This window comes from Frieseomelitta varia, unplaced genomic scaffold, assembly GCF_011392965.1.
Source record: "Frieseomelitta varia isolate USP_RPSP 00005682 unplaced genomic scaffold, Fvar_1.2 scaffold_165, whole genome shotgun sequence".
NCBI classification, from domain to species: domain Eukaryota; kingdom Metazoa; phylum Arthropoda; class Insecta; order Hymenoptera; family Apidae; genus Frieseomelitta; species Frieseomelitta varia.
Window position 1 is genome coordinate 895,250 of NW_025109361.1, and position 24,180 is coordinate 919,429.

General features: G+C 46.7%; 1 protein-coding gene across 1 annotated transcript in view; it reads right to left on the reverse strand.

The window, feature by feature from the left end:
* Positions 1-8,339: 8,339 nt before the first annotated feature.
* Positions 8,340-24,180, reverse strand: part of LOC122538497 (farnesol dehydrogenase-like) — a 31,172-nt gene continuing 15,331 nt past the window's right edge. Inside the window, exon 8 of the mRNA XM_043672634.1 lies at positions 8,340-8,414. Within this exon, the coding sequence (XP_043528569.1) occupies positions 8,355-8,414 (60 nt within the window). The 3' untranslated portion in view covers positions 8,340-8,354. The remainder of the gene's footprint in view (positions 8,415-24,180) is intronic.

The window sequence follows — 24,180 nt, forward strand, 5'->3', positions numbered from 1 at the left end:
TCTCTTCGTAATTTTTCCGTCCTCCTCTACCGTCCGCCGCCACCGCCGCCACAACCGGTTGGTAATTAAGACATTCTGCGGCAGAAAGGAACTCACCGGCAAGTCCCTGGATCTCATGTATTTTTAATTTAGATAGCCAACCTCCGAGAAGGATCTGGAGGAGAAAGAGGAAGAAGAAGGAGGAGGAGGAGGAAGAGGAAGAGGAGGAGGAGGAGGAGGATCCACTTACCCGTTTGGGAACTGGCGCAAGAGACCCTGACGACGAGGTTGGAATCGTCCAAGTCGATGGTTCTTACGTTGTCGACGTTCTCTTCTTCTTCTTCTTCCTCGAATCGTCGAATCGTGCAATTTTTTTGCGATTGTACCGGGACGACGCAGTCCGAGTCGCAGATCGTTTCCAGTCGCTAATGGAACGTCCGTTGATATCACGTTTTCAAGTTCTTTGTGTGTGTGTGTGTGTGTGTTTTACTCGTGTAACTTTCTATATTCGGCGAGTGGGGTGCTCTCGCAAAGATCAGAAAGTCATCAAAAGAGAGAAACGAACAAACACTACGGCAAACACGGGGTGCACCCGCTTGGCGAATTTCGTATAGCCGGCCATCGCGTAATTTTCGTCGTTGTTGACCGCCATGAGGAAGGAACCAGCATCGTGCATGCCCCGAGGCGCATCAGGCTATGTGATAGCCCGACTAATAACTCTATGAATTACGAGCTTAACCCGGGCTGACCTCTCATTTTCATCGAGCTTCCACTCGCAGGGAGCTGTTTCATTTCGACAGGCAACGCGATGCGGAGGTAATGGTAACGATCTGGAAGCGAACGTTCAAACGTTTATGTCAGTTTCGCTCAAATGTGCGCGTCATGGTAAAAGCGAGATGATAAAAGTACATACAGCACAAGATTCACTAAAACATGTATCACCGAAACGCTATGAGCCTGTGCATCAGACCGCACGAACCGTAGTGTATCAAAATTATATCGACGGCGTGATCGATATCACCTCTAACCTTTACCTCGCCCCGAAACACTGATAAGCTGATCTCGGGAACCGTCGACACCTGGTCTCGATAAAGACAGACAAGAGAAATAGCATCGAAAGGGCATCAGCGCAGGAAACGGAGATAGATTCGGTGGTTCATCGGCAATCAGCGATACGCTCGATCAATCATCAAGCTGCGGAGGGGCGGCGGCCAATGGATAGTCATTCATTAAAAGCGGAATTCGCGCGAATGAACCGGCAATGAACACTTGACCGGTCGACTGGGTTCGCGGATCGTGCCGATCGGTTTGAAGTGGCCCTCCTTCCCCGCCGATTGCGACGATGCGGCGAGCTAGGTCGGCCAAGGGTGTGCCTGAAAGGTGGTGCCGGCAAGGGGCAAGGGGTTGGTCTCGGTCCCCTTTTGGCTCGTACCGATCCGAAAACCGGCCGGACAGCCCTGCAATTTCGATGTTGGCCCTGTAATTTGATCAATTAACGCCGCACGGCCCTGTCCGCTCGAGAGGGTGGCTAGCTGTTCCCCTGGTTCGTTCTACGTGGTCAGGGGTTGCTACGAGGTTTCAGGTATCGACTCTGCTCGGAGGAAGTTCGATTATGGTCGACGATCGCGATCCACTCGCTCGGTTAACGTTAGAGCAATTTCGAAAGATGACTTTTTGAAAGACGCAGAGGATAGCTTTTCTTCTTCCTTTTTTTTTTAATCTGCGGTAAATTGCGCGCTTAGAATTGGGTTTGACAGAAGGCAAAGATTTCTAAACTAAAGATAGGTTGTACGTCGAGTGTTGTTTCGAGGGCTAGAAATTGGGTTCGCGTTGCAGCAAAGTTGAGAAATTGGAGCCGATAATTTCGTTAGAAACCAGAAGAGAGAAAGAGAGAGAGAGAGAGAGAGAGAGAGAGAGAGAGAGAGATTGCAACGAATTAGTTGGAGTCTACGGAATAAATGAATATTTATCAAAAGTGGTAATTTCGTCGAAAAGTACGTTCGTATTCTTAATGGCGTTTCTTTCGCAGTTGCGAAAGCTAGTTGTAATTTGCCTTTGAAAGGACGATGGTAGGTAAAAATGCGTTTGAAAAGAAGCCCATTAAGAGTGCGTTCGTTGAAGTACTCGCCGAAGTGTTCGCGTTGCCGTGCGTTAACCGTGACGATTTTGACAAGTTCTTTCGAGTCGGCGGGAACGCGCGAGCAAAGGAGAAATTAGCAAGATGAAAATTATTTTTTACGAGCGTGGAACGTGCGTGTATGAGGGAACAGAGAACGCGCGAGCCGAAACGGGACAAATGACGGTTCAGCGGAATACGTGTATATCTGGTTTAAAGCGACGCGGATACAAATATGTACGTGCGAATTTAATGGCAAAGGGACGCGCGAATTCCCAATTAGCTCCGTTAATTAACTGTCCACGTCGACGAGCGTCTCGGTCAAAAATGTCGCTTATTAACCCATTTCCGGAACCTGTCAACTTCTCTTTTCTCTCTCCGTCTCTTTCTCGAAATTTTTACTTTCTGCAAAACGCCACGCTCGAGTCTTTCCACAGCAATAGTGAAATTCTTCGGCGAACGACTCGCGACAGTGGACTTGTTGATTAATAGCGTCGTCATTCAAATTAGAGAAGGACGTGGAAGCGCCGTTCGAAAATTCCATCGATCGATCATCGTGGAAACCGAAGGAGCGCGTCGCCGGCTACCCTGGATACACACAAATCTCGCAGTTAATAATCGATCGGCACGGCGCGTTAACTCGCCAGAATCCGAGGTAATTCACGAGATTTGTAATGTTCGGCTTTTCAAGCATTGTACACAGGCCGCGCATTACCGTCCCGTCGTTAGCAGGACGTACATGACGTCATTAGAACGAAGTGCTGCTTAACGGGTAGTTAACACATAATTACTGTGTACAACGGGCGCACGCGCGCTACAGTGGTTTACTTATGACGTCGTCATGCAGTCGAGGCGCGCGCGCGCGCGCGCTCGTGAACGCGCCCATGCTAGACGCCCCGATATCAATCTCCCTCCGCCACTGGAACGTTGATTACGCGAATGATTTCCAACTCGAAATCGAATCACGCCGCAACGGCTAAGAGAATCTCCCGATTCAAAGATTCTGATTCACGCGCGCGAAACGTTCGTTACGCGTAGACGTCGAGGAAGGAGAAGGAAGGTTGTTCAAACGTTGATTGAACATTTGTATTTAGGAGTATTGGACCATTCTGTTGTAAAAATTGAAGACAGATCGAATATATCGACGTATAGCTAGCGAGAAACTGTCGAACGTCGCGTAAGCTGTGTTGTATCCTCAGTATTTAACCTCTTGGTTATTATGGCGTCTATAGACGCTCGAATTTACTTCGACTTACAGGCAAATGTTATTGACAATAATTGCAACAAAAAAATATTTCAGACGAAATCGAGAGAATTTTACGAATTTTACACGAATATGTAAGAGACATAACGGAAGAAAGGTGGTACATTACAAATGCGAGAAATGTGATATATCGAACCATTATGTTTCGAATTGTACCGTACCTTACTAGATTATTAATTTTATATATACGAAAGAATGAAGCTCAGAGTCACTGTTAAATTTTTACTATGTGCACCAACTCAATTCAATACAGAATACGAATGAATAAATAATATCGGTTTAATGTAGTGCATAATTCAGTGTTTTTAATTGTTTCAACAGACTTTCTGAGAAATGTACGCTGACGAAAAATTTCGCCGTTCTCAGTGTAGGTCGCGATTCCAAGTCTGTCGTGGCCAAGGGGTTAAAGGGAGTTTCATCCCCTTACCGATCTGTCGTCGCGATTTTGCGCCACCCCGGCTCCTTGTATCCGTCGCCTGCAGCATCACGATATTACAAAACCATTAACATAGTTGGATAACGAACCATCGGCTCCTTTGAACTTTGTCGTTCTTGCCACGTTTGTTGTAGCTTTAGAGACAACTGGATTACTTAAAGATCGGTGGACTTTGTCATAGTAAACGTTTGAAGCAAGGATTTGATATTTGTAATTGCTGTATTACTTAAATGCGAATTGAGGATTTTTCTAATTGAAAATTTTGAAATCTGATTTATCAAACTTCAAAGTCTCTGTTGCTTTGATACGCGAGTGCGTTAGGAAAATTCAACTTGTCGAACACGCGTAACGCATTGACACGTGACAAGTCGCGTTTGTCGGCAAACTGATTGCCGAGAGAGTTTGGTAAGGAGAGAAAGATGAAACATAATCGCGAAACATTTATGATAATTAAGGTGTTTCGGGCGTACCGACCCGCGGGCGGTCGCAATGGTAAATTTAAACGCGAAATTACATTTCGGGAACATATTGTTGGCCACCGGTATTATAAGCAGAACTCATTAAGTAGAACTTTTGGCAAAACCAAGGCAGCCATTAGTAAAATGCTCGATTCTCCATCTGGATTAGAAGCAGTTATTAAGTGGAATTTCCTCGGTCGGAAGTTCCGTAGAGTGAGAAACCACCATCGTGCAGCGTAACATTTCGAAACGCGAAATTCAAGAGTTATTCAGTTAATCGCGCAGCTGCAAAATTCTGAAATTGTGGCTCTCTCTCTCTCTCTCTCTCTCTCTCTGCTGATTTTCGTTTCCAACCAACGAGAGGAATACCTGCGTATTTACTTGCCGCGAGAATTAATTGTTTGTGCAATTTTGTCACTAAACTGCCGCGCCGAATGACAATCCCTGTACGAAGAACGAACACAGGAAAAAAAAGAGAAAAAAAATTTAGCCCCGAGAAAGAAAGAAAAAAAAGCGGAGGAGAGACAATAGGGATGTTAAATTCGAAATTTCATTTCACGAAAGAACCGTCACGATGCTCGATTTCGTCTGAAACCTTGTTTCACGTGTTTCCGCAGCGTTCGATGTGTGTATCCGGCGCCGACAGATCCGCAAATTTTCGCGTCCCGCTTCTCTAGGTAAATTTGCGCTCGAACCGGAAAGGTAGCAATAATTTAATGTGTTCGCGCGACTATTTGAGAGCGATAATTTGCCGCGGCTGTGTGCAGAGACTGGACGCACGAGGGTGAATGGCACATTTTCAAGCAGGCCGCGGCGCGCGAGCGTTATCGACTGTGGAAAACCAGGCGTTGTTTCGACTTCAAATTGCGCCGAATCTTTTGTGCCGATTTAATTCGATGGTTAAGTGGGTGATTGAATCGCGAAGGCTGCTGCATCGGCGCTTTTCAACCCCTCTTTACGCTGCATTCTGCAAAAAAAATTTCTAACTTTGCCAGATTAATCGACTAGAGAAGACATTTGTGCTCGTGTTGCGTGCATAACATATTTCGGGACTTCGTTAACGATATATTGTTCGAGTATAAAAGCATAGCTGAGGAAATTTTGAAACGTTCCGTACCGTCTCTGAACAAACACAGACACGAAATGAGCCCATATGATTCTGTGAGAATTCGCAACTAATCTCGTAGCAATTAACTTCAAATCTCCAGGTGCAAACTGTATAAATAAGTCCTTAAATAAAGCAATTTATTTAACCGACACTCGCTGCTCCGCTTAAAGTCACGTAACGCTCGCCGAAAAGGGTGAGGTATTAAACATAAAACGTTTCTCTCGTCCTGTAATTCCGGCCGCATCCTCTGACTACCAGCGTGCGTCCTCTAATTATACCAAGCTGTTTATTACCCTGCGCCGTCGTTTCCTTGCGCCGAAACTGCAAAAACACCTCGGCCAAGAAACGGAAAAACAGAATTGTAGCTTAGCCAGTGAAAAATAGTCCCGACGTCGTCTCGAGTCGTCTCGCAGCGACGTTCACCAAATTCACCGCAGCCAACGAGCAACAACATTCGCAACCCGAGTCCCAGATTTCGCAGCTCTCCTTCCCTCCTTCTCGTATTGAGCGACGCGTGAAATTTCGACGATAACCTCGCGTTTGTTTTCACAAGCGAGACGATCAAACGCCGGAGCTCGAAGAGCAAAAAAAAACAACAAAGCTCGTCAGCTTACGTTGACTTTTGCACGCACAGGGAACGGTCTTCGTGTTCGCTCGGCGAACGACGACAGTTCGCGCCTTTATTTGCCAGTTGCATTCCCTTTGGACGACGAGCGTACACGAGTTTTGGATTCTCACCGGAGAAAAGACACGCTCCTCTTCCTTCGAAGCGCGGAGAGAGAGAGAGAGAGAGAGAGAGAGAGAGAGAAAGAGAGGAAAAAGTGACGAAAAGGTCGACAAGGACGAGGAAAGAGAAAGACCGGGGTCTAATGGGAGCAAAGGAGGACGAGGGCTTGGAAATCCCGGGGAAGAAATCGAAATTGCAGGTTTTCGTCGAAACGCTGGACTGGTAGGACGTGACCGAATTGCCAGAATAAGGGATGGCGCGTGTTCCAGCGCCAAGATAAATAGGATATTCCGGATAAATGCTTACCTACGTGCTTTCAAATGGTATCGAGTGTTCTCTACGAGCTGGCCAGGTACCCTTCCGCGACGCTTCAGGAATTTCCCTACAAAGCCTCGCGAGGGTTGACACACCTTCTCTCCCGCTCTTTCTCACTCTCTCTTTCTCTCTCGTGGCGTTATCCAGCTGCGGCCGCTGCACAAGACCGGCATTACTCAGCCGACATACCGCGGGCTAAATGAACCGAATAATTGCAGCTACCGGCTACGGCCCGCGCCGCTCGTGAATCTCTTTCGCCTTTCGTCGTTCCCCTTTATACTACCCTTTCGGGAGTGATTATGCCGTGCACCCAACGACCAAGACCTTACCACGCCAATCCGCCGAATTTGCGACACGAATTTCAACACTAACGCGCAATTCTCTTAATCTCTTGCCTGTGACGCCGCTTTTAAAAGTAGCATATGTATCTATAATACATTGTTTGTCGCTAGAACGACGCTAGTTTGACGGTCATACTCGTCAAACACAGAGTATGTGCGCAGCTGTTGTAAAATTGAATTAAATTATGAGGAAATAATACTATTCTTTTTTTTTCATATGAGCAATTTTATTGTTTAACTTGATTAATATTAATAACAATAAAATATTTAGAGATAATGTAGAAAGAACTGGCCGAATTTAGTCACAAAATATTCAGAAATATCTAATATTAATTAATATCAATTAACAATAATAATTATTATTAATTGATATTAATAGGAACAAAATATTTAGAAACGATGTGAAAGGAATTAGTCAAGTCTAGTCTCAAAATATTCTGATATGTCTAAGATTCACAATCATGTTTTATTTTTCACACAAAATTTAATTTAAATTGTAATTATTTTCCTCGCATGAAGACTATACTCGTCAAAAACACAGAGTACGTGGTAAAATTGAGAAAGTAATACTAGTTTTTTCTTTTTTTTGAAAAATAAACAATTTTATTCTTCAATTTAATTAATATCAGTCAAAATTAAATAATAATTAATATTACACCATAAACTGCCATTTTTTCATGACAAGTGTGCTCCCCATTCACAGCTAAGAGTTTAAAGTATGTTTCAAAGTACGTTTCGTATTCGTTAGTTTGGACGTTTCGTGACTTTGGGAGATTATTATAGCAGCATAGAGTATCTGAAGTTGCTTCGTTGTATCCTTATACCTCCTTCTGTAAGTGGATTGACTCTTGACCAGAATGACCTTCCCGTCACAGTGCCAAAGTTCGCTAATGTGCCGATGCAAAAACACCGCGTCACGCCCATTCTCGATCCTTCAACGTTCTTGTCAAGCCGCTGTCAATTGCACGTCCGACAGAGCGGCAATTTTCGAACGCGACCCGATCATCGTTCCCCGACGGTGTAAATAAAACGTATACGGATAATGAAGAATTACAGGAACGATCGCGAACAGACATCGCTCGCGGTGAATTGCACAATGAAATTTTCACGAACGTTGTTTATCCGATTATTTCGCCGTGTTTCGTGTCGATAGTAGTCTTAAAGCAGACGACGATCACAGGTTTACGAAGCACTTTTAAAACTCAAGTGCCTCGACTCTAAACAATGTCAGATATTCCAAGTAAAATTTTGATTATTTTAGAAACTTCGTAGTAGCTTTCATCGGAGCTGGTGGTCGACGATTTTCCGAAAGAAAGAGAGAGAGAGAGAGAGAGAGAGAGAGAGAGAGAGTGAGAGGAAAGCGAATTTTATCAAGCGTCCGACGTAAATATCGATAAAAGTTCCATCGACCGGTGGAAAGGCATTTTCAGCGGAGTAAAAAGCTTCTGCCGTGAGGAAAAGCGGGACGGGCGATCGAGGTGGAACGAGAGCAGGGAGAAGTCGCGGAACCTAATTGCTTGATCGACAGGAACGTCGTTCGGACCTGGACGGAAGAAAATTTCTCCTCGATCCTTCAATGTCGTCGTCAACGTCGCGTCAACAGCACTCCATTAGGCCCAGCGATGACGACAATGTTGGTGTTCTTCCCCTCTTCGATCGATCTCTCCGCCCTGAAACGCCGTGCACTTTTAGCGTCTGCGTCTCCTCAGTCTGCCTGACGGGTAAATATGGGTACAACTTAAATTCGGCGGATTATCGGCCACGCGCGAATAAAGTTCCCCGATCGTTCAACTTCCTCTTTCTTTTTTCCGCCGTCGTTCCTTTCTCGCCTCTTTCGTTCTCGCGAGCAGCCGTAAGCACGAAAGTACAGAAAGTTCGCTCGACGACTTAACGAGTGGATATCTGGCCGTGGCTGTCGCGCAATTTCAGCGCGAGAAAGACGCGTCTGATGAAGCGCAGGACGCTTAAAAGAATGTAAAAACCGGTATGAACGATTAAAAAAAAAAAAAAAGAAAAAAAAGAAAAGAAATTAAAAGCAGACTAGGGAGTGCCGTTTTCTTCGCAGATGTTCCGCCGCGGTGGAAGGCCGACGAACGGACGAGATTTCAATTATGAACGCGTTATCTCGTGACTGAGCGTTGGGAGGGGGGGAAAGTTTTCCCATTAAAAGGAGCGCGCGACGATCGAAACGGATTACACGAGCATTACCGCGGAATCTCGCGGCTCATTTTATGCTCTACCGGCGAATGAAAAGTTTCCGCGCGACGCCGCTACGTGCTACTGCCATTGACTTTGTTCCCCGCTTTCGTTGCGTTCGCTTTGATAACCTTGTCGATCGCGACGCGAGATACTTTCGTCCGTATCCTTCTCGCAGTTAGATTACGCGCAGTCCGGTCTTTACTTTTATTTTACATGTAATTTGACTCACGCTTGAAATTTCTTTAATTTAAAAAAGAAAGTAAAAGAGATACTCGACGCGACTAAATATCCCTCTAGGATTCCATCGCAGAATCCCTTACTTGTACTCACTTCTCACAGTAAAAAGGACGTATCGTTCCACGATACCATCGAGAGCCGCAGCTGTCGCTGTTCCACTCTTTCTCGCTTGATTTCCCAGCAAAAACAAGCGTTAAACACACAGAAAAGACAGTGGACCAGCTGCCGTTCTCCGGCTCCGATCGGGCTCTCGCGGCCGGGATATTTGCAATTTAGATGTACGGCTAACGCGTACAATGCAAGCGACACGACGGGATTCGTCGCGTTCGTGGACTGCGAGGCGAACGAGGATCAGGAGGAGGGAAGCGGCTGAGAGACAAATGTTCCGGAGGGGGTGGCTGGCTGGCTGGCTGGCTGGCTGGTTGCTTGCTTGCTCGCAGGCGTCGCGATGTTAAATAATCGCGTCGCCGGCACGTTTTCGCGTAACGAGGACGTTTATCAGGATCCAGCAACCGGGAACTGATTTACAAATAGGCCCCGGGAGGCGGCGCCCCGTCCTTCCTTCGCCCCCTTTCGCCCCCTTTCACCCCCTTTCACCCTGGCAGAGACGAATCAGCCCTGAATTTTCGCGCTGCTGCCTCGCTGGAGGAGTGCTCCGGAGGTGCTCTCGAGTGCCGTCGCGAAACTCGACGAACTGACTAACCCCGATGAAACTTTCGTCCCTTTCGGCCTCGCGAACGTATTCCGCAATACGTATTCCAACGCCGTGGCGGAGCAGTCGCGGGAGGAGGCGTCTCTGGTCTCTGCGTGTAAACAACCGACATCTTGTCAGGTTCTCCAAATTGAAATTAAAATCGCGCGAGCTTTTATTAACCTAGTTTGGTATCGGAGGGATAGACTGGAATTTAACTGGATTTCCCTGTTAAATGCCGTGCATACTTTGTTCCGCAAGTACGATTACATCCCAAGTCAGAAAATTTTGTCAAAATTGTTGCGAAGAAAATACATGCACTGCTGGCAAGAAAAAGGTGTAACATTGTGATGGCTACAAAGGAAAACTACATCATTGCCTAACCCAATTTTATTAAAATTACTATTACGCTATTATGCTATATATTGTTTGCATAATTCAGCTACTATTCTTTCCTGTAATCTTAAAAAGTTTTTCAATTTTTAATACGTGCGTACTAAATTTGCTTCATCGGAGTCTGCCATCGTGGCTACCTTTCCAGAACGGAATGGTTACTGTCAGTCACCCAGTGAGTGACACACGCCACTTAACGTGTTAAACGAGAGCGTTCCGATTTCTGAATCCCAAAACGTATTCGGATTCACACATGATATTAATGGCAGGTAAATTGGTATTACTAAACTCGGGACGTTGGATCGCTCTGTTCATCGAAAACATTGATTTACCCTACGGGAGTAGCGAGGCTAGAAAGTAGAACGTCTACCGTGCATTAGCAAAGACAAACAACAGCCCCCTCCGCCCGGCCTCTCCGCCACTCCGTGCAAGTTCCACGGTCTCTCACTTTATTTACATTTGAAACACCAGGAATTCCCCGACCGGAGCGAAGCGGAGCGCGATCTGACATTTAAATATCCGAACGTTCGCCGGTGTTTCGAGTCGTTCTCGAATCGTCGTTAACCGGTTCCCCGACTCTGGAGGAGGGGAGAATGTATGCGCAGACGTAAACACCGGTCGGCCGGTCGATCGAAGAAAACGAATTGGAAAGCGAGCCCAAGTGGCCCGTAATCCCTGTTTCAGGCGTTGCGCTACCACCGATCATCGCAACCAAGAGGAACAACGTTAATTCCCGGAAATTCCTATTCCCCTGTTTCCGGTATTTTCGAGGACCAGCGAAGTGGATGCTCTTGGCAGTCTGGGGGCACAGGCGAGAAAGGGGAGTGAGAGTTAGCCTAAGACGCCTCTCTTCGCTTCCCTCTCGTTTCGCCGTCGTTACACGACGTTCGGGGCCCGTCGTCCCCGAGTTTTTCTTCCCGTGGGAAATCATTTTCATTTAAGATCTGCCACGACAACGCCTGCTCGCGACCGTGTCGAACGCGAACTCTCGAATAAATTATTTCCCCCGGCCTTCTTTTCCTCTATCCCTCGTTTCGTCCGTCTATCTACTCCGCGCTCTCCTTGGCTTCTCCTCGTTGCTCACGGCGGAGCATGTTTTGCAAACGGCTTCAGCGCCGAAGAAAAATACCCAGAGGAGAAAGGCTTGCCGAACGGCGGTTCGCTTTCAGCACTAGCCACGCAAACACCGACGCCAGGCGCTAAAGAAGCGGCCTGCCTTTCTTTCAACCGCGCGCTTCAATCCTCTTACCACGCCCGATATCTTCGCGGATGGCGTTATGAGGCAATTATCGCGTAAAACATGCAACGAGACTAATCCGTTTGCTCGCGGCGCCAGTGCCACGAGATTCTGAATACCTTCGTTACAACTTTGTCAGTCCACACGCGTTCCATTTCTTGGACTGTTTTTGATATTTTCTTGCAAAAATATATTTCTAAACTAACAATCCGTTTTTAACGCTATCGACAATCAAAGTATAATATTTGTGGCAAAGAAATTAAAATGTAAGATACAAGGCGAAATTGGTAATACGATGAAAAACACAAACTTCTGTTAATATATTTTATTAAAAGTCAAAATCGAGTGTCTAAAAATACGTTTCTATAAACGTATAAAATTCCCATAGAAAATTATAAATTGGTCATTTTGACCACTCCGGTGGTTTTAGTGTTAAATTTTAAAACCATTATCTGTCGAACACGTGTGTGTACGTGTTTTCGCACAAGTTTGTTTTTACTATTGTGTGTTTTTTCTTTTTTTTTTTTACTGTTAGCAGAAACGGCGTCAGTTTCCAACACAACTCTCGATACGGAAACAAAGTTTCGCGGATCCGACAAAACGTACTAATTCTTTCCTCGGCGAACAAACCGGTTTCACGGGTGGCTGTTTCACGGGACTCGCTGGACACTTGGACGCGAAGGCAGGTCCCGTCGACCAAATCCGACAATGCGTCGACGAGATTGTCGCTACATCGGTCGGTAAAATCGTTTCGCTTTAACGAAGTCACGGTGACGGACAAAGCTCGTCGCGTGCCACGGCTCGCGAAGAATCGGAAAATACATTCGTTCTCGCGTGAAAACGGACAAAAAACACGCGGGAGTCGGGTCGAGCCACGGATCGTACTCGGTTTACGAAGCCGAGTGTGCCGCGAGACCGTGACATCGCCGGGCCTTTGCAGAATGGTCAGCCGGCGTGAAAAACCATGGCCCTGCCCGCCGGTCGTATTAGCGGCGCGCTGCACGCTGCGCCGGCTGCAATGGAACCAGCATTTGCGACAAATTCGAATTCCAAACGTTCCCGCTATTGTCTGACGGAATGGAGGCGACCGGTTAGGGTCACTCGCTCCGCGAGCATCCGCCAGCCTCGCTCTTTCCAGCCACGCTACCGATCATTGTTGCCTCTGCTTTTCAGCCTGAGCGTTCCTTTGTGCCCCATGTTTCCCGCGCTCCGAATCGAAGGTTAGGGCAGTTGCAACCCCTGCGCGCTGTGTTTGATTAAGGCATTTTACGAAACTTTCAAAGAGACGTTTCGTTTCGTTTCGACGAGCGTACGCCGCTAAATTTCTCCGTGTTTGATAATAATGTGGCCGCGGCTGTCGCTCCCTCCCACGCAGAGTGCTACCCTCTGTCTACCGGTGAAGTATTTCCGCAGAGTTTTCGAGGAACCGGCAGAGAGAGAGAGAGACAGCCGCGAGGTTCGTGTCACGCCGAAGGAAGTAAGGTGGATGGAAAATGCAAAGCGAGTTGGAAGTCGAGTCCGCATTGCTGTACGGAAGAAAAACATTTCGAGGGTGTAGCCGGGATCTTGCGCCACTCGTAGCGCACCTTTCACCCGGATTATTTTTTCACGATTTTAAAAACAACGACCGACACTCGCCGTGAGCCTTCATCCGGCGGAGAAACATTTCAGTCGTGTAACGTTTCTCTTCTAGCTACGCGCTTTCCGATAAGAACTGTTTCATCATATTTTTGAGAAGTACTCGAGCTCTAAGTGTATGTAACGTACATGCACGGCCGTCGAGGAAAATCTCGCCCAGAAGCGATTTTACCGTTCGAAAAGTGTCGTCAGCGCGGCGTTCGGGCAATGATTCGCCGCTCCCCGAAGAGAATACTCCGTCTCCCTGCACGCATTATCGACAAATCGTCGCGGTCGAAGCTACGGGAGCAACGAAACGACCATAAAGCTCCGCGGTGTAACGGAACGACCACGATGTAAATCTATATGCATAGCTTTCGTTCCTTTCCAGCGCGCGACTCTCCAAATTCCCTTTTATCTGCTTCTTAGCCGTATGAGGAGAAACGAAGTGAGTAGCTTCCTGAGAAAAGTATTATTGGTACCTATAAGTAATATCGTTTTCTTCAAATTTAATAAACACCATCTAATGACAGTAATTTAACTTATTGTAACATAACCTATATTCTAGTTAAATGTATTTACATTTAGATTATATCGTAGATTAAAATTATAACATATTGTGGCTTCTATAATCCGTATAATCGTATATTTATTAACGCTCATTACTGAGTATCTCCTTGTAATTTTTCACTCAGTCTCATATTCCATTTATAATTTTTATAATTGAATCACTTTTGTGCTAATGAGCATTTTTCTTACCCGTGACGAATGAATAAATAAATAAGTAAATGACTGTACCGATTCTTAAATGAAATGAAATTTTGTACCACATTTTATCAGCACTCCTGATACTTGATTCCTGCGTTCGTCGTATTCGAACGATTCCATCAGAATTCTTTCGTCCGTTGTAATTATCATTCAACGATGACGGCCATAACGACGTTTCGATGTTACGACGATTCAAAAATTTACTCGACGCGCGAAAACGTTCAGCCAATCGTCGAGTGGACGCTGTATGGACACTTTAACCGCTCGGGCAGATCCCGGGCGTCAACGTTTTTTCTTTTTTTTTCCTTTTTTTCGCAACGCGAGCGTCACAAGGCGAGAGCAATTTTCGCGTTTGTTTTCTCTCTTTTGAACGCGGCGTAGGGACGCACCGATGGGGGCGAAAGAGACGGTGGGAAGGGTGAAAAGGACGGACAAAACGAAGCCTCGTTGTCGAAACGAAGCCGAGTGTACTCGAACGCGATCGAATTCATCGGCGTGTGATCCTCTATTAACGAAATTGAGGCAAATGATGTCAATCCCGGTCCCGGTGCCGGCCATTAAACGTAATTTTTATCGATGCGTCCTCCCATTTCTCCCACCTCCCCCTGCCCCGTAATGATGGATATTGGGTGGCCGATCCCGCCAGTCGAATTGGACGAATTAACGGTTAAATCGTCGAGCGCTTTTCAATCGGGCCACTGATTCGCCGCCGTTCCCTGATTGCCATTTACCCGAATACCAAATACGAGCGATTTTTGGTATTGTAATGAGATTGCACGTTGTCGCGCACGCGTAGCACGCCGCCTGTTGCGTGAAAGAACGCGAAATGCCGCTCAATTATATACGATTAAACGCGGATTGTACTACCGAGCCAGCTAACCAGGTCACTGCAAAAACCTATTTGACGTACTAACGAGCGTGTTTTATTTCCCTTCGACAACGCAGCACGTTCGTGCAACGAAAAACGATGATGTTCGCGCGGACGGCCGCCAATGTCGTCCGTACGGAAAAACGAACGAACAAAGGACCGTTGGACGTGGGTAATAATTGACAACGGAAACGAGGGAAAAAACAGTTCTGCAGGAACCGTAATACGCGATTTCGCCGTTACGATTGCCACGAGTTTCGAAAGATTTTTTTAGATATTTCCGTTCGTATTCGGAAAATAGAAACTCCAAACTTTCTAGATTTCACCCGATTGATTTACCGACTTCTAGTTTCTGCAGTAGCTTTGGAATACTCAACCCCGGGTTGTGCAAAGTCTACGTCTAACGTGAATGTTATTCCGCTTTCGTCGAACCAAAGGCGTTCCAAAGTCATCTCACGTCATAGCCGGCGATTCAAAAAATCGTTCTCATCGGATCCCACGAGTACTGGTACTACCTATTACGTACGTATCTCCTAGAAAGCACGATATCCTCTGTATTGGATGCACCGGATCCAAAAACGTTTCTATCGACTAACGCGACTCGGACGAACGTCGATATCAACTCCCACGAGTCCAGTGTCTTCCGTTCTACATTGAGTTTCACTGTGCTCCATATCGTCAAAGTCGATCGGAGTTTGATCGGAAAATCTACGAGTCTGGTTGATGTCAGGAACGCTTCGCCTGTTAATCCTGCGATCTTTTCCTTCAAAAAAAAAAAAAGGAAAAATCTACGATACAGGTGTTTGTTCGACATCCGATAAGCTTAATCGGCAAAAAAAAAAAAAAAAAAAAACGCGAGATTGATGACAAAGAGATGAACAGAGGTTTCCCTCTGTGGAGAAGTTTCATTAGCGCATTACCGGGCTGATTACCGAGATCACCCTTAAGCGAGAATTTGCTCGTTGGTAGGAAACCCAAGAATTCGAATGCGGAGACACTGGCCATCGGAACGGAGGACAAACATCGTGACGATGGGAACGAAGAGCAACTCCCGAGGGCGAGAAGAAGGGGATGCCTGGCGGAAGGTCGTTAAACCGAAACGAACGACGGTCGTTAATGAGCGAGAAGCGCCAGGATAAAAGAGGATGAACAACTGGAAGACATTTATCTTGCTCCATGCTCTCGCCCCTCGACGCGATAGGTGTCGCGAAAAAAAAAAAGAAACGGTACACGCGTTTTCTCCTCTTCGTCCTTCCCCGCTTCGCCCTCCTCCTCCTTCTCCTCCCCTACCCGCCCGTTCTCTTTCATTTTCATTATTACGTTTCCAATATTAATGCCACCGTTGACTACGCGAAATCCCGTAAGATCCCCAACCGCGTTCCTTGTGTTCCTCCTTCCTTTCAGCCTCGAAGCGAACGTCTTCATCATTCCTTTATTCTTCGCGCGCGTCTCGCTGTCAGGTACACGCCTTTAATCATCGGCCGTGAAGGGAAAAGAAAGCAGCGGCGCGACTCGGCGTGACGTGGCGAAGAGAGCTGCCCTCTCTCTCCCAACCCCCCTTTTGTCTCCGTCGATTTAGCCTCGGACCACTCTTATATAATTACGCCTTTTTTCAACGGGAATAATTCGATTGATCGGCCGATTCCCCTTTTCTCTTTCCGGCGGTCGTACGCTTCTTCTCCCACATCGCCTCCGTTTCTCCTCTCGATTCATTTACCTTCGTTAATATTTGCTGTCCGGGAATTACGATCTCCACCTGAGGGAGGGGAGAAGAGGGAGGGGGGGGGGAGAGCCGCTTTTTTTCATCGGCTGCTGGATCGAGCCAGCTAGACCGATGGAAATTTTTAATGCCGCGTTTCAATCGTAACTACGGGCGTTTATTGGTTAATTGAATTTCCAAGGAGAACCTGTTTCGTTGCAACGATCCGCGCTCCCCGTTTCCAAACCCCCTTCACCGTCCGCCGCGCTCCGTGTTCCGTTTATTCCAATGCTCGATTGGCCCCTTTTTCTCGCTTCTTATTGTTTTCATCCCGTTGTTTCAGCCGTCGCTCGATCGTCGCGCGTAAAACACGACGAAAACAACGCCGAAACGTATTCCAAGGGATTGAAATTGCAAGCGGACAAAGTGTTACCGACGTTGTATATACCGATCCCGGGGAAACCGCTCTTTTCGATCGAAACTCGCGGGGGAGGGGGGGGAGGGAGCCACGTGTGTCGGGAGTCGGAGAGAAACTAATAACAAACCGCGAAGCTTCGCCACGCGGCGACCGAGCGAGACCACGGAACGCTTATTTCGTGGCCGCGAAGGGGAGGTGAAGACGTAGACGCGAAAGAAACGCGAGGGGTGTGGGAAGAGCGAAGTCAAAGAAAGACAAACCTCTCGACCGTGACGACGCGAAAGTTCGGGCTACTGGCGGAGTAACGGGGACTCTGGAACGAAACTAATCGAAGAGGCACGACGAGGAAGCCTCTCATCCCGACCCGAGGACCGCCTCTATTGACTTAGCAAAGTTTGGATTGCCGTGCGGATAAGACGCGCGGCAGAGTCAGCAGGCAAACCGCGGAAGCTTCTGTGAAGCTGCTGCCGTCGTCTCGTGAGCGGCCCCATGTATATCAAAACTTCCGGTACGCGCTCCACAGCCTAAGCGCGGGTGGCAAGTCGCGACGACCAACGACCCCCGGCTAACCCGTCGCGTTAATACCCTCTGCCAGCCGACCGCCGGAAATTTATCTGCGACCTCGCCGCGCCGAAAGACCCGTCCGCGCTTTTGTCTCGTCGGCCGGTTTTCTGGCTTCTCGGGAAATTTTCCGTCTGTCAAGAGAGAGAGAGAGAGAGAGAGAGAGAGAGAGAGAGAGAGAGAGAGAGAGAGAGAGAGAGAGAAAGCGGAATGATTCTGGCTAGCCTCTGCTCTCAACGACGGTGATTAACAGGATCGGCCTATTTGACGTAGCAAGCGGAGATCGAGGTAATAAAGAGTAAAGTAATAAATTGTATCTGTTAACACTAGAACCACCGATAGCAAAGAAATTCAAGCGTAAAGTAATGCAACAAAGGATACAAGCTTCTATTAATATATTTTATTAAAAGTCACTCGAGTGTAAAATGCACGGCTGTAAATATGTGAAATTTACATAGAAAATTGTAAATTAGTCATTTTGACCATTTTAGTAGTTCTAGGGTTAAAATCAGTCACAGCTATTGTCGTTCGTGCATACACTTTGAATGTTCTTTCTAGAAGCAGCCTGCTGACTTCTACAACGACGTGATGGCCTCTCCCGAAGGCTTAACCTCTTACGCTGGAATGACGTGCCACGAAAGTCGAGAATTTTTTGTCCTAAAACTGTATATATTTTCTCAGTTTTAAGTACATTCAAGTAAAACAAATAATCCATTTATTACCTCTCAATAATTTCTATCGTCTAGCCACTCGTTATGGTACGCAATCAGCTGCCAGCGCAAGTGGCTAATTGCGTCTGAATTGTAATTACTTGCATTCACTGGCGTCGGCTAGGTGATGATGAAAGTATTAGGCAAGTATGATGGTTTGCACCATCTGTACAGTTCAATAAACAACGTTCAGTTCAATAAACCTTCGAAACAATAACGACGGCCATTCTTGATCACAAGCCAAGCTTGAAAGAGAAACAGCTTCTGGACGTGATCAACATGAAACACCGTGCATCAATAGTGTCACAATGGCCTTATATTTCAAGGAAACATGTTTCGTCCACGTTGATGAAGCGTTATTCGTCAAGCTCTTCACGCGCATCGCCACAAAACACGTGAAATTATATTTTACGTACAAGCACGATAATGGTTTGATTTTGCAGGTACACTCGTGTATCTGTCGCGTTAATTAAATTGAATACCGTTTCGAAAATGCAGAAGCGACGCGCGTATGCGCGAAACGCGGCGACGTTTATTAAATTACAAGGTTGAATATATCACCGCGAAGTTTGTCAAGATGACACGTCGCTGGCCAAAAGCAAATGTGAATAGCAGCGACGCAGAAAAAAAAAAAAAAGGAAGAAAGTGAAGCCCTCTCGCGGCGGTGACAAACAGAGGAGTGAATGAAATTTATGAAAAAGCCGCGGCTGCCATTTAATTCGATTCATACCGAAATCGTGACACGTTTCCACCGCGAAAGCGACCATCCACCGCGCTGTGAACTTTCAAACGTCGCGTAGCTTCAGGCGGCTTTTGACTTAAAGAAACCTCGACGACGACGAAGATATATTCAAGACTGCAAAAAGGCCTGACACAATTTCACTCTTTTCTAACCCTTACAGCCCTCGCTAACTCGAACACACAGTCTACAGTTACAGTAGTAACAACTCCGCGTAGTGACGTAGCGAATACGAATTACATACGTACGAAGTGCACGCGAATTCGTGCACTTCCAAAAGATATCCTCCAACTTGCCCAGGTCGAGTTCGTCGCTGGTGAAAAGAGACGCGAGTTACGACTAATAAAGCACGCGGTACAACGCAATTTTTGCCGTCGAAATGAAACACGATGGGGGTGGATCCGCGATAATGGCCGCAATGACAACAATAACTGCACACCCACAACGTAACGGTTGAACACGAAGACTGGCGCAGAGACGGTGTGATATCGTTTAAGTGACGACCGATGCCGTTACGACGCAGTTGCTTCGCGTGACAATGATTCCGACGATGCGGAGAGTGGCTCTATTAAGTGCACCCGATAGAGTCTGTCAGATGATGTCGTTAACCAACGTTATTTCGTTGTCATTCAGCTACCTGCGCACCAACGATTCTCTCGACGACCGGCGACGACCGAGTCACCGGTCTCGAAACGTTTGCCCTAGTAACGAGGGCATGTTCTTCGCGTGCTACGGCTGCTCGTTCCAAGTGTCGATAAAGGGAAACAGTATTTTTCGTCGTGATTACAATGGATGAAGGTATCGAGATCGTAGCTTATTGTCCGATGGATTTTTACGATCTCGTAATTCACGATATATAACGTCCATTACATACCAATCATTCAGTTATTACCTTTTTCTTCCTTTTTTTTTTTCTTTTTTACATCGATGAAATATTTCACGAGAGTATTAGAAATCGAATAGCATCAACCTTTTTTACAATAATTTTACATCTCTGTCTTATTCTAAAAAGAAAAAAAAAGAACTCCCGCGAGACAAACGCGACGCTGAGGGCATAAAGAACGAAAAAAACTGGTGATCCAGCTGGACGGAAGTCGAAGCGACACGGGTACAGTTCGCAGAGAGGTTCGTCGATCACGATCGGTAAGCCGATTAAACATTCATGGATTTGTCGTAAAAAAGAAAAAAGAGGAAAAAAAAATCCGACGAACACGCGGCATGCATATGTACGGGAGCGCGGGAGAAAGTAAGAGGCGAACAAGGGAGGGGGGAGAGGGTGGGAGGTGGCGCAACGCTCATACGGAATATTTATTATTGCTGCAGACTGGCGATAGTAAAACATGACGTTTCAATTTGAAGCGTCGCTGTAAAAGCGCGCGCGCCCGTAATATCTTTTCAATTTTACCGAGGCTACGCTGTGTGTCCCGTTCCAGGCCGATATTAGCCTGTAACATTTATTTTGAAGTAATACTTTCCCGAGGGCGATTTATCGAGTATTTCCCGTCGATTCGACGACCGATACGTCGACAGTTTCGTCCCGGTCTCGCGTTCTGCAACGCTTGCACACGAGCGCGTTCTCTCTCTCTCTCTCTCTTTTTCTCTTTTTCTCTTTTTCTCTTTGCCCCTCTCGTCGCACATAGTTTGGCGAAGTATAATTAAAGCGACGGCCAGATCGAACGAGGAACGCTGGCGTCCCCGTGCATTACAACGGTTAGCAATTTCCATTTATTTATGTTGCTTGTAAATACGAGTCGGCGCGAGAGCCGGCGAACGGGCCAGCGTTACCCATGCGTGATACGTCGCCGCAACCGGCACCACCGGCCAATTGTTAGCGTTTCCACGATTCCGAAATCGAGATCGATTATTTACGCGCGCAGATTTCTATCCCGGCTCGATTTCCCGCGCGATCGACGCCCCGACACACTTCGCCGCCCGATGATTTACTGCTACTCGCCGACGATAAGCCATCTCCCCCTTCCCCCCCCCCTGCCCTTTCCTCCCCCATCCACCCGCCGTTCGCCATCGTTCGTACCCCCCCTTGTTTCGTGAGCCGCTCTGCATCGCGCCCGACTTGCTTTCGCTTCCATTTTTTTTTTTTTTCTATCTCACATCGAGTATTGGCGCGTTAAATATACAAAATTCCCTCGTGAGTGATCGATCGAGTTGTCGGTAAATAATTACGAAACCGTTTCCAGTTAATCTCTCCCTTCTCCGCTGCCAAGTGCACTCGTAGTCGAAGTGACTCCGCGTGCTGTCGCCTCCGTACGTTCGTTTCCCGCGGCTCTTCTCCGGTCGGCTCTTTAAATCGAGCCACGCGCGTGTACATAAATCCGTGTGTACGCAGGACAAACAGTTCTCGCCGAAAAACGAGAAGAGCAGCGGCTTGTGCAACATGAAAGGGGTGGGGGGAGTGGGGGGGGAGGGGGCGGTGGACGAACGGGTGGCGGAAACGAGGCGAATGAAACGATACGCGGCACGGACCCTCGTCCCTGAAGGCTGAAATATTCCAAAGGACGGTACGTCAAAACAGCTTACCGGATTATCCGATAATCCCATTACAGCGAGGTCATAAAACCATGGAGCCGAGGCTGGATGCTCGAAAAAGAGCTGTCCGTAAACGCGGGGAAAATAAATAATAAGGCCGGAACCGCCGTTGAATTGGCGTGCTTGGTTCCACCAGCGGGTTAGAGGTTGGAGGGTGGGAGGAAGGGGTGAGGGGGGAGGACAGAGACTCGTGGACTGATGCCAGGCGCTGGCGGTAGGCGACGAGAATCGCGATTCCCCGCTGTAAATTGAGGGTAACGCGAGAAGACGTTCTTCGGCGTGAAAAAGGGTTGGAGAACAGGCTCGAGCCAGGCTGCTTCGGGAGAAAAAGCACGGGCGCTGCCGCGCGAGAAATGGCGTGCCGGATAAGAACGGCGGACATTTCTCACGTTCGGCGCTCATGAATCATGGAAGAGTAATCCTCGCAAATAGCTGTCGTCTAAGAATTTCACTAAACCTCCCGCAGGGCCGCGAACCCTTCGACACGCGACGGATATTACCTCGCGTAATCGTCGCGACGAGAGCTGCTCGGCTGTTTGTTGAGAGTTGGCCGATTATTCGTTTCGTATAAGCTGAGCGGGCAAACGTATTGGTTTCAGCGTTACGGTTGCCGCTCGAATACTGAGAACTGCGTCGACGGTGTGTCGATAAATTACAAGTTTCCGACAATTGAGACCATTGCACTGTAACAGCACGAGTTGTGCAGCACGAAATTATAATGCGAGCTCTACTTTCGGTAGAGAATGATTTATTAGTTAAAAAAGCACGGGTGGAACGACGGTAGGAAATTTCTCTCGGGTCACTTTCTTCGAAGTCAGTGAGATGTCAATGTCACGGATCTGCCTTGACAGTTCTGTTCTTCTATTGAAAATGTTCTTCTATTTTATTTGAAGTTACGTAGATATTGTTCAAAGTGTCTTGCATTGTTACTTCTTCACCTCTCTCAGAAATTTTCCTCATTCGCGAGAAAAGAAAGTCTCTATGGAACTTGACACCCAAACGGATCGCCATTTCCAAGATTGAAATCCGTCCCGGGTCTGCGCGAGAACGGGGTCATTAAGGTGAATTTCCACCTAGGAGGGGATCAAGAATTGGTTTTCGGGACGGTAAATGTTAGCCCCCGGACAGCTGATAAATGGTAGATAAACGTTTCTTTTTAATGACAGCCACCGACTCGCACCTGGAAAGGGATTTCGCTAGCTGCTCGGTCCCGCCCGTTCGTCAAAAAGAAAGATAGCCGTTCGTGGAAGTTTTTCCTTGCAAATGCAAGATAAATAACGCTTATCTTTCTCGCGGGTTGGACTTACCCCTCTCTCCGACCGCCCTCTCCGCTCTTGCTCCTCTCTGCAAACTTCTTCGTTCGTTCGTTCGAACGTAGCAGCCGAGATAACCATGAGAAATTCTAAGGAATTTTCAACGTTGAATTTATCGATAGAATTCGAGGTAGAGGGCGCCATTCGCGCCCGTCGCATCGACGAGAAAATCGGAGCAGCGATACGCAGCTCGACGCGTTCAATCCCTATGGAGTTCGTTAACGCGCGATTATCGCCTCTTTGCTACCATTTTTCACTCATCGTCCCGCTGAAAATACATATATTCTCGGCCATAATACATTTAAATGTATCTACATCTAGATACTTTTTTATTGTAACGATGCGTAAAACATTCTTTACCTAACACGGATGGTACTGAAAGGCCAATATAACTGATAAGAACATTTTTTTCAAAGACTTTTCAAGGTCACTGATGTTTTCCTTCATATAACTACATTTTTTTATCGTATCGTTTAGCTGGTGAAAAGAAAAAGAAATACGTTCGAAATACGTTTTACGTATAAATTTATCTCTATTGAGATTACAGATCTTGGCTAAGACGCGACAACCGATAGCCTTATAATAAATGTGTAAAAATAAAGACATTTACTATTTATTACATCGTCGATAAGAGTCTCTTCTAGTAGCTTGAAATCCTGAGTGTATTGAAATTTGTCAGTAAATCATAAATATATTCCAAGTGAAATATTACTGTATAACGAACGTTTGATTGAGCGAATCGTTATTGATTCAAATCGGCAAACACTGAAGATCTAAAACTTTTGATTTTTCTCGGCAATCAGTCACAAAGCCGATTAAAGTAACGTTTAATATCACGTAGTTGAATTCTCGGGAATTCTCGTAAAGTACAATAACAAGCGAGGTTTTAAACGCGCTGCTGTAGCTTGATTTATCATTTTGACGTAATATCGTAATGTCGCATCACAGCCATGATTTGCGAAACTTTCGTTTCGTCGTTAACGGATTTAAAGGGGACAAATTCGAAGGAAACGCGTGTCACAGACAGAGGCGATTAAATTGGTGAACAGTTTACAAAAAGGAAAGAAAGAATCTATCACGATTCGTGGATGCGAAGCTTTTAAAAAAAAGAGACAAAATTGCTCGTAAAGAAGGGGAGCGTCGGTGGAAGACGCAGAGGGGTGATTTCGGAGGTGGTTGGTGTAAACCGCATTACCTAAGCCGGTCGGCCACCTGCATCTGCGCCATGCTACCCTCTGCATGCGCGTGTTGCATTAAGGGTCGTATCGTACGCCTCATAAAGATGGGGAACGTGAGCCTTCGGGGCGTCATACAGCCACGATTAAAAAAAACGAGAATAAGAAAAGAAGGAGGGAAGGCATTTCTTAAGCAAGCCGCGGGCAACTTGTTCGCGACATATTTCTATTCATTCTGCCAGGAACCAACTGCTACCTGCACACGGT